Source organism: Mustelus asterias, chromosome 2 (genome assembly GCF_964213995.1).
Source record: "Mustelus asterias chromosome 2, sMusAst1.hap1.1, whole genome shotgun sequence".
In the NCBI taxonomy this organism is placed as follows: domain Eukaryota; kingdom Metazoa; phylum Chordata; class Chondrichthyes; order Carcharhiniformes; family Triakidae; genus Mustelus; species Mustelus asterias.
In genome coordinates, this window is record NC_135802.1 from 17,087,851 (window position 1) to 17,103,746 (window position 15,896).

At 44.1% G+C, this 15,896-nt stretch overlaps 1 protein-coding gene and 1 pseudogene across 3 annotated transcripts in view; both read left to right on the forward strand.

The window, feature by feature from the left end:
• Positions 1-15,896, forward strand: part of LOC144503074 (uncharacterized) — a 111,740-nt gene that overhangs the window by 16,631 nt on the left and 79,213 nt on the right. For 2 of the 3 annotated variants that reach the window (XM_078227577.1, XM_078227584.1), the window contains exons 2-5: positions 4,288-4,383; positions 7,361-7,425; positions 10,151-10,224; positions 14,641-14,772. In XM_078227577.1, coding sequence (XP_078083703.1) covers positions 4,288-4,383; positions 7,361-7,425; positions 10,151-10,224; positions 14,641-14,772 — 367 coding nt within the window. Of the gene's footprint in view, positions 1-2,230; positions 2,365-4,287; positions 4,384-7,360; positions 7,426-10,150; positions 10,225-14,640; positions 14,773-15,896 lie in introns of those variants that run through there. The other variant, XM_078227590.1, reaches the window with a different exon arrangement.
• Positions 13,942-14,254, forward strand: LOC144503062 (NADH dehydrogenase [ubiquinone] 1 alpha subcomplex subunit 5 pseudogene; annotated as a pseudogene).

A 15,896-nucleotide genomic window follows, 5' to 3' on the forward strand; every position in this document is an offset into this window, starting at 1 on the left:
CATCCTCTGGGTGAAGACATTTCTCCTCCCCTCAGTTCTAAAGGATTTACCCTTTATCCTCAAACTATGACCCCTAGTTCTGGACTCTCCCACCATCGGGAACATTCTTTCTGAATCTACCCTGTCTAACCCTGTTAGATTTTTATAAGTTCCTATGAGATCCTCTCTCACTTTTCTAAACTCTAGTGAATACAATCCTAACCGATTTCGTCTCTCCTCATATGTCAGACCTCCCCTCAATAGCAAGGACATCCTTCCTCAGATAAGGACGCCAAAACTGCACACAATATTCCAGGTGTGGCCTCACCAATGCCCTATACAATTGCAGCAAAACATCCCTATCCCTCAACTCAAATCCTCTCGCTATGAAGGTCAACGTACCATTTGCCTTCATTACTGCCTGCTGTACTTACATGCTTACTCTCAGGACAACAAGGTCTTGTTGAATATCCACCTCTCTCAAATTACACCCATTCAAGTCATAATCTGTCTTCCTATTATTGCTACCAAAGTGGATAACCTCACATTTATCCACAATATACATGCATCTGCCCACATACTCAGCCTGTCAAAATCACACTGAAGCATTTCTGCATCCTCCTCACAGCTCACACTCCCATTCAAATTTGTATCATCTGCAAATTTGATTTGATTTGATTTAATTTATTTTTGTCACATGTATTGGTATACAGTGAAAAGCATTGTTTTTTGAGCACTACACAGACGAAGCATACCGCTCATAAAGAAGAAAAGGAGAGAGTGCGGAATGTAGTGTTACAGACACAGCTAGGGCCTAGAGAAAGATCGATTTAATGTGAGGTAGGTCCATTCAAAAGTCTGACAGCAGCAGGGAAGAAGCAGTTCTTGAGTCGGTTGATACGTGTCCTCAGAATTTTGTATCTTTTTCCTGACAGAAGAAGGTGGAAGAGAATATGTTCGGGATGCGTGGGATCCTTAATTATGCTGGCTGCTTTGCTGAAGCAGCGGGAAGTGTAGACAGAGTCAATGGATGGGAGGCTGGTTTGAGTGATGGACTGGGTATCTTCTCGAGCCTTTGTAGCTTCTTGCAGTCTTGGACAGAGCAGGAGCCATACCAAGCTGTGATACAACCAGAAAGAATGCTCTCTATGGTGCATCTGTAAAAGTTGGTGAGAGATACCAAATTTCCTTAGTCTTCTGAGGAAGTAGAGGCATTAGTGGGCTTTCTTAACTATAGTGTCGGCATGGGGGGACCAGGACAGGTTGTTGGTGATCTGGATACTTAAAAACCTGAAGCTCTCGATCATTTCTACTTCATCTCCATTGATGTAGACAGGTGCATGTCCTCCACTACACTTCCTGAAGTCGATGACTTTCTCCTTCGTTTTGTTGACATTGAGGGAGAGATTATTGTTGCTGCACCAATTCACCAGATTCTCTATCTCATTCCTGTACTCTGTCTCGTCATTGTTGAGGTGCGACCCACAACGGTGGTGTCATCAGCAAACTTAAAATCGAATTGGAGGGGAATTTGGGCGCACAGTCATAGGTGTATAAGGAGTATAGTAGGGGGCTGAAAACACAGCCTTGTGGGGCATCGGTGTTGAGGATGATCGTGGAGGAGGTGTTGTTGCCTATCCTTACTGATTGCAGTCTGTGGGTTAGGAAGTTCAGGATCCAGTCGTGGAGGGAGGGGCTGAACTCCAGGCTTGGAAGTAATACATCCAGTTCCCTCTTCCAGATCATTAATATACAATGTTAACAGTTGGGGTCCTAGCACAAATTCCTGCAGAACCCTACTAGTCATTGACTGTCAATCAGAAAAAGAAGAATTAAACAGATTTTTTCTGTCTCTTTTCACTGTAGAAGATATAAATAACATCCCAGAAATAAAACAGGGGGTGAAAGGGAGGGAGGAACTTAAAACAATTACAGGGTACTAAGAAAATTATTAGAACTAAAAGTTGACAAGTATCCAGGTCCTGATGGGCTTCATCACAGAGTCTTAAAAGAAGTGGCTGCTGAGATAATAGATGCATTGGTTTTAATTTTCCAAAATTTCCTAGGGTCTGGAAAATCAAATTACAAAATAGCAAATGTGACTATTAAATAAGGAGACAGAAAGCAGGAAACTACAAGGAAGTTATCGGAACATCTGTCATTGGGAAAATGCTAGAATCTATTATAAAGGAGGTTATAGCAAGGCAATTAGAAAATCTCAGAGCTATCAGGCAGAGTCAACATTTGTTTTGTGAAAGGGAAATCATACTTGACTAACTTATTGGAGTTCTTTGAGGACATAACAAGCAATGTGGATAAAGAGGAACCTGTGGATGTGCTGTACTTAGATTTTCCGAAGACATTTGACAAGGTGACACATCAAAGGTGATTGTACTAAATAAGAGTTCATGATGTAGGGGGTTACATATTAGCATGGATAGAGGACTGGCTGGGTAATAGAGTAGGCATAACTGGATCATTTTTGGGTTACAAAATGTGATGAGTGGAGTGTCACAGGGACCTCAACTATTTCCAATTTATGTCAATGATTTAGATGAAGGAACCAAATTATGCTTGCCACTGGAGTTCCTCAAAGTCAGTCTGAGATATTTATTGTAGAACGTGACAGAGACCTTAATCCTGAGTCTTGGATTAAACATGTTGCTCAGTTATTTTTTAACAAGTTATCCTTTATTCATTCTCATCGTGTGGGGATTACGTAACCCCAGTTGTAGCTGAAAATGTGATCATCAAACTGACCACGTGAATGAATTGGCTTAAGATATTTGTGGCTTTAAGATTTTGTGGTTGTAACACTGAACTGCCCAAGTTCAGATACCCATTCAACAAGAACTAGGGAGATCGACCTGTAGATTGATTGCAGAAGATAATGGAAATACTGAAGGGACTTCATACTTATAGGGCATAGAACATGAAACAGTGCAGCACAGGAACAGGCCCTTCGGCCCATGATGTTGTGCCGAACATAATGCCAAATTAAACAATCCCTTCTGCCTGGCCTTGGTCCATATCCCTCCATTCCTTGCATTTTCTTGTGCTTATCTAGAACAAAGAACAAAGAAAATTACAGCACAGGAACAGGCCCCTTCGGCCCTCCAAGCCTGCATCGACCATGCTGCCCGACTGAACTAAAGCCCCTTACCCTTCTGGAGACAATATCCCTCTATTCCCATCCTATTCATGTATTTGTCAAAATGCCCCCTAAAAGTTACTACTGTATCTGCTTCCACCACCTCCCCTGGCAACGAGTTCCAGGCACCCACCACCCTCTGTGTAAAAAACTTGTCTCGTATATCTCCTTTAAACCTTGCCCGTCGCACCTTAAGCCTATGCCCCCTAGTACTTGACTCTTCCACCCTGGGAAAAAGCTTCTGATTATCCACTCTGTCCACGCCCCTCATAATCTTTTAGACTTCTATCAGGTCGCCTTTCAACCTCCGTCGTTCCAGTGAGAACAAACCAAGTTTCTCCAACCTCTTCTCATAGCTAATGCCCTCCATACCAGGCAACATCTTGGTAAATCTTTTCTGTACCCTCTCCAAAGCCTCCACATCCTTCTGGTAGTTAATCTAAATCTAAATTAATCTTAATCTAAATGCCCCTTAAACGCCCTTATTGTATCTGCCTGCACCCACCACCCCTGGCAGCGCGTTCTGGACACCTACCATTCTCTGGGTTAAAAACTTGCCCTTCACATCTCCTTTGAACTTTTCCCCTCTCACCTTAAGTGCAAGCCCCCTAGTATTAGACATTTCAACTCTGGGAAAAAAGATTCTGACTGTCAGCCCTATCTATGCCTCTCATAATTTTATAGACTTCTATCAGGTCTACATGTGACTCCAGAGCCACAGCAATATGGTTGACTCTCAACTGCCCTCGGGCAGCTAGGGATGGGTAATAAATACTGGCCAGCCACTGAAGTCCATGTCCCATGAATGAATAAAAAGAAAAATCAGGTCTCTCCTTATCCTGCCCTCCTCTAGAGAAAACAACCCTAGTTTGTCCAACCTTTTCCTATAGCTCATGCCCTCTAATCCAGGCAGCATCGTGTTAAACCTCCTCTGCACCCTCTCCACATCCTTCCTGTAATGCAGCGACCAGAATTGAACACAATACTCTAAGTGCGGCCTAACCAAAGTTTTCTAAAACTGCAACATGACAGTCTGCCTCTTGTACTCAATGCCCCGACCAATAAAGGCAAGCATGCCACACTTCTTTACCATCCTATCTACTTCTCAATAAAATTGACACCATGGGAATGACAATTGCGTTTTCTTTCTGTTGCAGCAAGAACAGGACATCAATCACGCTATGGAGAGTGATGTGGGAGTGAGGCGAGAGGGGGCCTGCAGCAGCTCTGGAGATCTCACCATTTGCATTCAGGTAAGAGTGCTCCTCACCACAATCTCATTGGCCACTGTGCTAGTGATTGTTTAGTGCCATAGGAACAGGAAAAGTCATTCACAACAACAGCCGTATAGGCAAATATGGCAGTCATTTTTGTGTACAGCAAGATCCCACAAACAGCAATACAGTAAGGCTGCTTTTAATGGCGAAAGGAAAGTAGGCCACTACATCAGAAGAGCTCTTTTGCTCTCCTTCAAGAAATGTCTTAGGATCTTTATAGTCCAGTCAAACTAGAATAGTGGGGGCAAGTAGATTGCTGTATATGAACAAAGAGCAGGAGTAGGCCATTCAGCCCCTCAAGCCTGCTCCGCCATTTAATAAGATCATGGCTAATCTGATAGTAACCTCAGATCTCCATCCCATCTACACCCGGTAACCTGTGCTTAACAAGAATCTATCCACCTCAACTTTAAAAAGACTCTACCTCCACATCCCTTTCAGGAAGGTAGTGCCAAAGATTCAGGATCCTCTGAGAGAAATAATTTCTCCTCACCTCTGTTTTAAATTATTTTTAAATAGGGACCCCTGATTCTAGATTCTTCCACAAGAGGAAACATCCTCTCCATGCCCACCCTGTCAAGTCGCTTCTTACTCTTCTAAACTCCAGCAGAGTACAACCTTTCCTCATAAGACAACCCACCCACTCCAGGTATCAGCCTCTCGAATAAAAGCAAAACACTGTCAATGCTGGAAATCTGCAATGAAAGAGAAATTACTGGGTAAGCAGCATCTGGCAGCATCTGTGGAGAGAATCAGAGTTAACGTTTCCAGTCCAAATGACTCTTCTGTAGAACTGAAGACAAGACTGTAATGTAATGAATGATTTAGTAGGAGAGGTGGGTGGAGGAGGTGGGGCAGGATAGAAGGACAGGGAAAGGTCATGGACATACGACAAAGTGGAGTGTTAATGGTGTGATTAAGGGATGAAGGGTGCGAGTAGCGGCAAAGGGTAAGATAGCAGAATGTGTCAATAGGATCAAAACTGAACTGCAAGGGACAGTTCGCTGTGTGGGGGAAGGGTGGGGTTACACTGGGGCAAGCCAACGGAACTGGAAAACAACAAACAACAAGCTACAAAAAGGAGGATAAGGATATTATAAATGAATTACATTTCTACCTATCTTCAGGTCTGTAGAAGAGTCATTTGGACTCAAAGTGTTAACTCGGCTTCCCTCCATAGATGCCGCCAGACATTCCAAATGTTTCTTCCAGATGTTAGTCTATTAGATACTCAGAGTGGTTGCAGGGAACAGCACTCTTAGTATCTCATAGACTAACGAAGGGATTCTATGATTCTAACTCCACATTCTGCTTGGCTCCCCATTACCCTCAACTTCCTTGTCAATCAAAAATCTGTCTAACTCAGCCTCGAATATATTCAGTGACCAGCCATAAGACCATAAGATTTCAGTGACCCAGCCTTCACTGCTGTCTGCAGATTAACAATCTTCTGAATTGATTAACAGATCAGATTGCACTGTGGGTCTACCCACACCACATGGACTTTTATGGTTCTTCAAGAAGGTGGCTGACAACGACATTCCCGGGAGCAATTAGGATTGTCAGTAAATGCTAGCCTTGTTCACCCTCCAGAACCTACAACGTTCCTCGGGCTGCTGTTCTCGCTGCATCCTGAGATCCACGCTCAGTGCCATGTGTTGCTGTATGTACGCACTCAATATCTCTCTCCAGCAGCATTGACTCACTCTATCTCAAAGCTGCCCTGGTCCCCAGTTTCATTTCATTCATCGTTTCATCCGACGCCTTAACAAGAAACATTTTCTCTTCCTTTTAGGTGTTAAGGAATACAAGCTCCAACAACTCATCACCACCAATGCCCATCCAGGATCCTCCTCCGCTTCCCATCACATGGACTCCATCCCTCCTAACCCCAGCCCTTGCCATGTATTCACCATACCCACTGACCTCCCCCTCTCTGAGGCTGAGTGTGCTGTACTCAGCAAAGGACTGAGCTTCTTCTCCTTACGTCCTCACCTCAACTACCTTCGGGCTCGACATGATGCGGAACTCTTCTTCCGCTGCCTTTGTCTCCATGCTCAACTCATTGGGCCAGAGTCCTCCCTCATTTGGCAGATCCTTTCACCCGCCTCCAGCACTCTCCCACCACCTCAACCCCTCCCTCCGGCCTCTTACCTGCTCTTGATCTTTCCATTGAGAACTATCGGCATAACATTGGCCATCTCAATTTCTCTGCTCCTCCCACCCACTCTAACCTGTCTCCCTCTGAACTTGCTGCACTTCGCTCTCTCAGGTCCAACCCCAACTTTGTCATCAAACCCATTGGCAAGGGTGGGGCTGAATTTCAAATATCGGTATCACTCTTTGAAAGAGTCAGCATAAACTGGATGGGCTGACTAGCCTCCTTTTCTATTGTATGAGAAAGTTCATTTGTTCTTTGGAGGGAGTACTGAAAAGGTTTACCAGGATGTTGCCTAGTATGGAGGGTATTAGCTATGAGGAGAGATTGAATAAACTGGGATTGTTCTCCCTGGAAAGACGAAGACTGAGGGGCAACTTGATAGAAGTTTATAAAATTATGAGGGGAATAGATAGGGTGAACAGTTGGAAGCTTTTTCCCAATGGCAGAAATGACAATTACAAGGGGGAACAAGTTCAAGATAAGGGGGAAAGGTTCAGTGGAGATGTGCAGGGGAAGTTTTTTACACAGAGGATGGAGGGGGCCTGGAATGCACTGCCAAGTGAGGTGGTTGAGGCAGACATGTTAGCGACATTTAAGACTTATCTGGATAGACACATGAACAGGCGGAGAATAGAGGGATACAGGCGGTTGGTCTAGATAGGACACCGTGTTTGGTGTAGACTTGGAGGGCCGAAGGGCCTTTTCCTGTGCTGTACTGTTCTTTGTTCTTTTCTTTTGCAAAGTCTTGGTTTGATGTGCTTTCCTGAGCTTGAACATTATTTTACTTTTCAGGCAAACATAAAGAAAATACAGATCACAATCTCTCCAAATGCTACAGGTCTTCAGCTGTGCGAGGAGTAAGTAATGATTAATTTTGGGATTTGATGGTAACAAAGGTTTGATCTGTCGGAATCAACTAGCTCCTATATTAAGGCATATAAAATCCTGGCATTGATTCCTGAAGTAAAGATAGATTGGCAAAGAGCAACAATAAAACAGAAAATGCAAGATAAACTCAAGAGGTCTGACAGCATCTGTGGAGGGAAAAACATAGTTAATGTTTCGAGTTCATATGATTCTTCTACAGAACTGAAGAGAACAGAAATGTAATGAATGATATAGTTGGAGAAGGGGTGGGGCAGAATAGAAGGACAGGGGTCGGTCGGAACCAAGGAGACATGGGCAATGATGTCATGGATAGAAGACAAAGCATTAAGGACTGAACAAAGTGCTAATAGTGGCATAAAAGTAAGATAGCAGAATGTGTTAATAGGAGAAGAAAGGTCAATGTTCAGTGAAAGCAAAACTGATAAACAAGAGACAGATGGCCATGTGGGGGAGAGTGGGGTTGTATTGGGCAAACCAAAGGAACCAAAAGGTCAAGATGGAGTAGGAAGTTCACAATCTAAAGTTATTAAACTCAATGTTGAGCCCAGAGGGCTGTAACATCCAAAATCGGAAGACGAGATGTTGTTCTTCCAATTTGGGTTGGGCTTCACTGGAGCACTGCAACAGGCCCAGGATGGACATGGGGGCATGAGAGCAAGACGCTGAGTTGACCAGAAGGTTGGGGTCACACTTGCGGACTGAGTGAAGGTGTTCCACAAAGTGATCACCCAATCTGCGTTTAGTCTCCCCAGCGTAGAGGAGATGGGAACAGGGAATACAGTAGATCAAATAGAAGGAGGTGCAAGTGAATCGCTGCTTAACCTGAAAGGAGTGTTTGGGGCCTTGGACAGTGAGTTAAAGGGACAGGTGTTGCACTTTCTGACAATGCATGGGAAGGTACCGTGGGAAGCGGATGAAGAGTTGTGGGGGATGGAGGAGTGGACCAGGGCATCAGGGAGGGATGCTGAGCGGAGGGTCAGGGGAAGATGTGTTTCATGTTGGCATCATGCTGGAGTTGGTGGAAACGATGGAGAATCGAGGGATTGAGTTTAGGAGTCCGGGGATAATGATGCAGCTATACAAGACCCTCGCCAGACCCCACTTGGAGTACTGTGCTCAGTTCTGGTCGCCTCATTACAGGAAGGATGTGGAAAAGATTGAAAGGGTGCAGAGGAGATTTACAAGGATGTTGCCTGGATTGAGGGGCATGCCTTATGAGGATAGGCTGAGGGAGCTCGGTCTTTTCTCCTTGGAGAGACGTAGGATGAGAGGAGACCTAATAGAGGTGTATAAGATGTTGAGAGGCATAGATCGGATGGACTCTCAGAGGCTTTTTCCCAGGGTGGAAATGGCTGCTACGAGAGGACACAGGTTTAAGGTGCTGGGGGGTAGGTACAGGGGAAATGTTAGGGGGAAGTTTTTCACACAGAGGGTGGTGGGCGAGTGGAATCGGCTGCCGTCAGTGGTGGTGGAGGCAAACTCAATAGGGTCTTTTAAGAGACTCCTAGATGAGTACATGGGACTTAATAGGATGGAGGGTTATAGGTAGGCCTAAAAGGTAGGGATATGTTCGGCACAACTTGTGGGGCCGAAGGGCCTGTTTGTGCTGTAGGTTTTCTATGTTTCTATGTTTCTAATGATTCTTTGAATGCGAAGGCTGGTGAGGTGAAAAGTGAGGGACAGAGGGGACCCTGTCATGGTTCTGGGAGGGTGGAGAAGGGGAAAGGATAGAGATGCGGGAGATGTGTTGGACATGGTTGAGTGCCCTGTCCGACCATAGTGGGGAGGAATCTTCAGTTGACGAAATGGCAGACATGTTAGAAGTGTTGTTTTTGAAGGTGGCATCTTTGGAACAGGTGCGACAGAGGCGGAGAAACTGCGAGAATGAGATGGAGTCCTTACAGAAAGTGGGGTTGAGGAGCTGTGGTCGGTGTATCTGTGGAAGTGGATGGGTTTGTAATGAATATTTGTGATCAGTTTATTGTCAGAAATTGAGACCGAGCGGTAAAGGTAGGGAAGGGAAGTGTCGGAGATAGACAAGGTGAAGGTGAGAGAGGTGAAAATTGGAAGTAAAATCAATAAATTTTTCCAATTCAAGTGCGAGCATGAAACACCGATACAGTCGTTGATGTAACGGAAAAAGAGTTGTGGGAGGGAGCTTGAGTAAGACTGGAACAAGGAGTGTCCCACAGAAAGACAGGCAGAATTGGGGCCCATGCGGGTATCCATAGCCGCACCTTTTATCTGCAGAACATGAGATTAGTTGAAGGAGAAACTGTTGAGGGACAGAACACGTACTTTCTAGTCAGAGGAGAGTAGAGGTGGAAAGGATTGCTCGGGCCTCTGCTCCAGCCAACAGACGATCATTTTCTTAGACGTTTACCACCATTTTCACTGATTGATCTTGCAGTAGCATTTCATTGGGGGGCGGCGGGGAGGGGTTTCTCGAGGGTCTTGTGATCGGTGACGACCCTACTCGATCGCTCCAGCGGGAAGTAGAGCCAATCGCAGGGGGACGCAGACCACGGGTTGAGGAGAGACTCTTAGTTGGAGCCAGGGATTCAAGAAGAGCATTGTAATCTAGCCTGACCTTGTTGTACAAATGCATATTTATTCTGTTGGCACAAAAGCTTTATTGTCAAAGCTGCCCTCGATTATTATAGATCTGTAATTAGCTGAATTATATTTTTCTAGGATCTCAAACCAGTTTGCTGACATTGAAGTGAAGGATATGAGATTAATACATAAAGGGAAAGAGCTGGATAAGGGTAAGTACAAATTCTAGAGGTCTTACTTTATGTTAGATCTTTACAAGTTATAATAGCATCACAAGTTCACGTTCTTACTGCAAACTTTGTAGAAGGTGGTACGGTGGCACAGTGGTTAGCACTGATGCCTCACAGCTCCAAGGACCCGGGTTCAATTCCGGCCTTGGGTGACTGTGCGGAGTCTGCATGTTCTTCCCGTGTGTGCGTGGGTTTCCTTCGGGTGCTCTGGCTTCCTCCCACATTCCAAAGAGTTTAAAGTTTATTTATTAGTGTCACAAGTAGGCTTACATTAACACTGCAATGAAATTATTGTGAAAATCCCCTAGTTGCCACACTCCAGCACCTGTTCGGGTACACTGAGGGAGAATTTAGCATGGCCAATGCACCTAACCAGCACATCTTTCAGACTGTGGGAGGAAACTGGAGGAAACCCATGGAGACACGGGGAGAACATGCAGACTCCACACAGACAGTGACCCAAACCGGAAATCAAACCCGGGTCCCTGGCGCTGTGAGGCAGCAGTGCTAACCACTGTGCCACCATGCAGGTTAGATGCATTGGCCATGCTAAATTGGGCACTCTGTAGATGTTCCAGTATAATAGTGTAAGTCTGCTCGAAATTCTAGCAATACACATCCTTTAACATTTTCACAAATATGGAAACGTTGAGTGGTTAACACTGCTGCCTCACAACACCAGGGACCCGGGTTCAATTCCCGGCTTGGGTCACTGTCTGTATAGAGTCTGCATGTTCTCCTCGTGTCTGTGTGGGTTTCCTCCGGGAGCTCCAGTTTCCTCCCACATTCTGAAAGACATGCTGGTTAGGTGCATTAACCCGAACAGGCGCCGGGGTGTGGCGACTAGGGGAATTTCACAGTAACTTCATTGCAGTGTTAATGTAAACCTTACTTGTGACTAATAAATAAACCTTTTAACTTTAAAAACTTGAGAATATAAAGTCAACTGGTATGCTATTATCAAAGGCCTTTCATTCCAATTCTCTTCCCATACCTAGTGGTGCACTAAGGCAGACTCTCATTCCTTTCCGTGGCGAGTAATTCCTGTAACAGGTCACCAGTCTGTGCCAGCTATTATTGTTCTTCTTCAAAATCATGCCATGGGGTCTTTTACATCCACCAGAGAACCACACTGAGCCCTGGTTTAACAGAACCTCCCACACTGAAGCCACTCCTCGGCACTGCACTGGAGAGTCAGCCTTGACTTTTGTGCTTGAGTCTCTCCAACTTAGAAACCTCTGACTCAGAACTCAGAATACTACCTGAAGCACAGCTAATTCCAGATTAGAAACATTTCTATGAGATAACAGCTGTTGTCTGAAGACTTTCCAAACAGAATCAAAAGATGAACTACGAAAGGAAACTAGCAGAAAACATAAACACAGATACCAAAGCTTCTATAAGTATATGAAGAGGAAGAGAATAGCTAGATTAAATGTTAGTCCTTTAGGGGACAGTGCTAGTGAGGTTTTAATGGGGAACACAGAGATGGTGGAGGCACAAAACCAATATTTTGCCTTTGTCTTCAGGGTCGAGAATAATGAAGATTTTCTAAAAACTGTAGTTAATGCAAAGGAACATGGTGCAATAACCATCACTAGGAAGGAGGTATTGAATAAACTAATGGGATTAAAGGCAAATAAGTCTCCAGCACCTGATGGCCTACACCCGAGGGAAGTAGTTCCCAAACTTTTTTCACTGGGCTGCACTTTCGGAATAAAAATTTGCTTGCGCCGCACCGAATTTTTTATTGATAAGAAATACATTCAAAAACAAAAAAAACCAATTCTTATCAGTGCTTGATTCATAACATAGAACACAACTACTTTATAATATGATCATGGGGCATCCAGGAAGTATAAAACAATGCTTGTTTAAACCATGTTTAAATGTTTCTTTGATTGTCCTTGAATCTTCCCGCCACCCTTGCCATCCTCTCTCACCGCACCAGTGTGGCGCGCCGCACCCTTTGGGAACCACTGCCCTAGGGTATTAAAGGAGGTGGCAGCAGAGATAATGGATGCATTGGTTGTGATATTTCAAAATTCCTTGGATTCTGGTAAGGTCCTGGTGGATTAGAAATGCACTAATCTGATGCCCCTTTTCAAATAGGGAGAGAGGCAAAAAGTAGGAAACTATAGGGCAGTTAGCTTGATCTCTGTGGTGGGGAAGGAATCAATCATTAAGGAGGAGATGAATGAACATTTGGAAAGACAAAGCTCAATCCACCATTATCAGCATGGTTTTATGAAGGTTAGGTCATGCTTGACAAATGTGCTTGAGTTCTTTGAGGACTTAACCAGCAAGGTGGATAGTGGGGAACCTGGGGATGTGGTATATCTGAACTTCCAGAAGGTGCCACATAAAAGACTGATCCAGAAGGTGAGCTCGCTGGGGACTGAGGGTAAAGTATGAGATTGGATAGAGGATTGGCTGACTGACAGAAAGCAGGAGATCAGGATAAATGGGTTCTTCTCTGGCTGGCGAAATGTATCTAGCAGGGCGCCGCAGGGGTCAGTCCTTGGACCTCAACTGCTTACAATCTATATAAATGATCTGCAAGCAGGGACAGAGTTTAACATAGCAAAATTTGCGGATGATACTAAAATAGGTGGGAAAGCAGGCAGTGGAGAGGATATAAAGATTCTACAGATGGATATAGATAGGCTAGGAGAATGGGCCAAAAATTGGCAGATGGAGTTTAAAGTGGATAAGTGTGAGGTTGTCCATTTTTGCAGAAAGAATGGAAAGGCAAATCATTACCTAAATGGAAAGCAGATTCAAAATGCATCTGGGCAGAGGGATCGGGGTAGCTATGTTCCTGAATCATAGAAAGTTGGTTTGCAGGTGCAGCATGTAATAAAAAAGGCAAATGGGATGCTGGTATTTATTGCAAAGGGACTGGAATATAAAATTAGAGAAGTGTTGTTGCAATTGTATAGGGTGCTGGTGAGACCACATCTGGAGTGCTGTGTCCAGTTTTGGTCTCCTTATTTGAGGAAGGATGTGGTGGCATTGGAGACAGTTCAGAGGAGGTTCACCAGATTGATTCCGGGGATGAAAGGGTTGATGTATGAGGAGAGATTACAAACGTGAGTTTGTAAAACAGTTTGAGCTTGTACTCGCTGGAGTTTAGAAGGATGAGAGGGGATCTGATCGAGATATATAAAATTTTAAAAGGGATTGATTAAGTAAATGTAGACCAAATGTTTCCTCTTATGGGGCAATTTAGAACAAGAGATCACAGGTAGAGGTTGAGAGGCGGTAGATTTAACACTGAGATGAGGAGGAACTACTTCTCACAAAAGGTGGTGAATTTGTGGAACTCGCTGCCCCATCGCGCGGTGGAGTCTGAATCGTTGAATGGTTTCAAGAAGGTGATAGGTATATTTCTAATTTTAAAAAGGATAAAGGGAAATGGGGAACAGGTGGGGAGGTGAATTTGAGACCTGGGAGAGATCACCCATGACTTGATTGAATGACGGAGCAGGCTTGAAGGGTTCAATCTGCCTACTTCTGCTCCTAATTCTTATGTTCCAATGTTTCTATGACTTTGAGCCAGGCAGATGAGGTTCAAGTGGAATCATGCAATCAAGCCAGACAAACTTACTTAAGATAATTAATTTGATCTTGTTTGATTCTTAGTTCTACAGTAATACCCAGAGTAATACCCAGAGTATCTGACTACAAAATGTTAGCATGTCTGGAATCTTGAAGAAAACGACTGGGTTGGTGAATCTTCATGGGACGTTGAGAATTTTGTACTCCAGAAATTCTTGCTGTCCTGCAACCCATCCCCCAGGATGCAGCCTCTCGGAGATACACTGAGCAGACCGTCAATGAAGGGTTTCACTTGATAAAATCGGAGCGTGATGTTCAAAAACTAGAAGGCAACTGTGAGCAGATAGAGGAAGTCATTTCACAGGCTGAGAATGAACTTTCTCTGGCATAGAAAATGGCCAAGTGGAAACCTTGGGAACCATTAATAGAAGAAATCCCTCACAATCAATGAAAAGGCCACTTTAAACTTTATATAAATTACATTGCTTTATTTGGCAATCCACATTGTCTGTTTTGTTCATTCTAACCTGTATAGATGTTATTAAAATGAATCTCTGAAACATTTAAAAAAAACAATGTATGAAAGCATGAAATCAGAAAGAGCATTTGGACTATCAAACCAGATTCTTCACACGCCAAAAATTTCTTCATAAATCCTAAAGGTATTCAAGTGAAATCCCAAGACATCTTGTCAAGCCTTCTGGCATCCATTACTTAGCTCTGACTGACTGTTATCTGTTCAAAACATCCATGGCCCTAGCAGCTGAGCAACTGTTATAATCCATGGAGATCCAGTTTATTGCCTGACTAAACAATTTTTCCAATTTCTCTCTCCAGCCAAGAGGCTGAAAGAACAAAGTGTAAAGAACAAAGCAAAGATTATGCTCAATCGGGTAAATGAGGAAAAAAGAGGGGAGACACAGATTTTGTCCAGAATTAAAAAAGGAGCAGAATTACTGGCAAAACAAGGTCAGTATTATTATTATTACCCCAGTCCATCTCAGTGCATGTCGAATGAAACTTATTAAGAAATTTTATCTATAAGCAAGATAATCACTAAAGATGGTGTTGCGGTGGGCTTCTTCCAACTAACCACAGGAGACCCTTTTGGAGGACTGAAGGGCCTGTTTCCTGTGCTGTACCCAGGGACAGATGACAATTGTTTATTCATGATTCAAGCACGGAGGGAACTACCCCAGAGAAACCTCTGCAGCAACACTCTCCTCTGATACAACTCTCACAGGGAGACAACTCTAATGCAGCTCTCCCTTCTAACTCACAGATACACACAGTTTATTCAGTACACAGAACATCGTTTCATTTCCAATCTTGTATTATTAGGCCTTTCACCCAAAAGCAGGACTGCTATCTCCCCCTCGCCAGGGAATCTCTGTTCTGACAGAAACAACCCAAGCCTTGCTGGAGGGTTCTTGCTGATCTCAGGTCCTTGGGGGTGTGTGAAGTCCATTTGGTTATAAGCATTTATCTAGTATGTGCTCCTTTCTCTTAGTTCTAATTCCACTTTGTACTAAATCTGTTCATGCAGCCTAACAATGGAGAGTGTTCCTCTAAATGGATTGCAAAGAGAGAAGGAACTTGCATTTATATGGTGCGTCCCACAAACACAAGAGGATCCAAAATACTTCACACCCAATTAAGCACTTTGAGTTGAAGAAATATTTTCACACAGCGAGTGGCTCGGGTCTGGCATGCATTGCCTGTAAGTGTGGTGGAGGCAGGTTCAATTCAGGCATTTAAGAGGGCATTAGGTGATTGTTCAAATAGAAACAATGTCCAGGGATATGGGGAAAGGACAAGGGAATGGCACTCAATCATGATGCTCATTTGGAGTGCCGGTGCAGACACAATGGGCCGAATGGTCTCCTTCTGTACCGTAATTCTGTGATGTGGGAACAGTGAGGTTTCACAAATGCCCATGAGATAATGACCAGGTATTCTGCTTTCCATGTTGTTCACTGAGGAATTAATGTTAACCTGGACACCAGGTTACCATTAGAATACCAATAGGCGCTCCCCCCTATTCTTCTCGAGTGGTAGCGGATCTGCTATGTCCACCCGAATGGGCAAACATA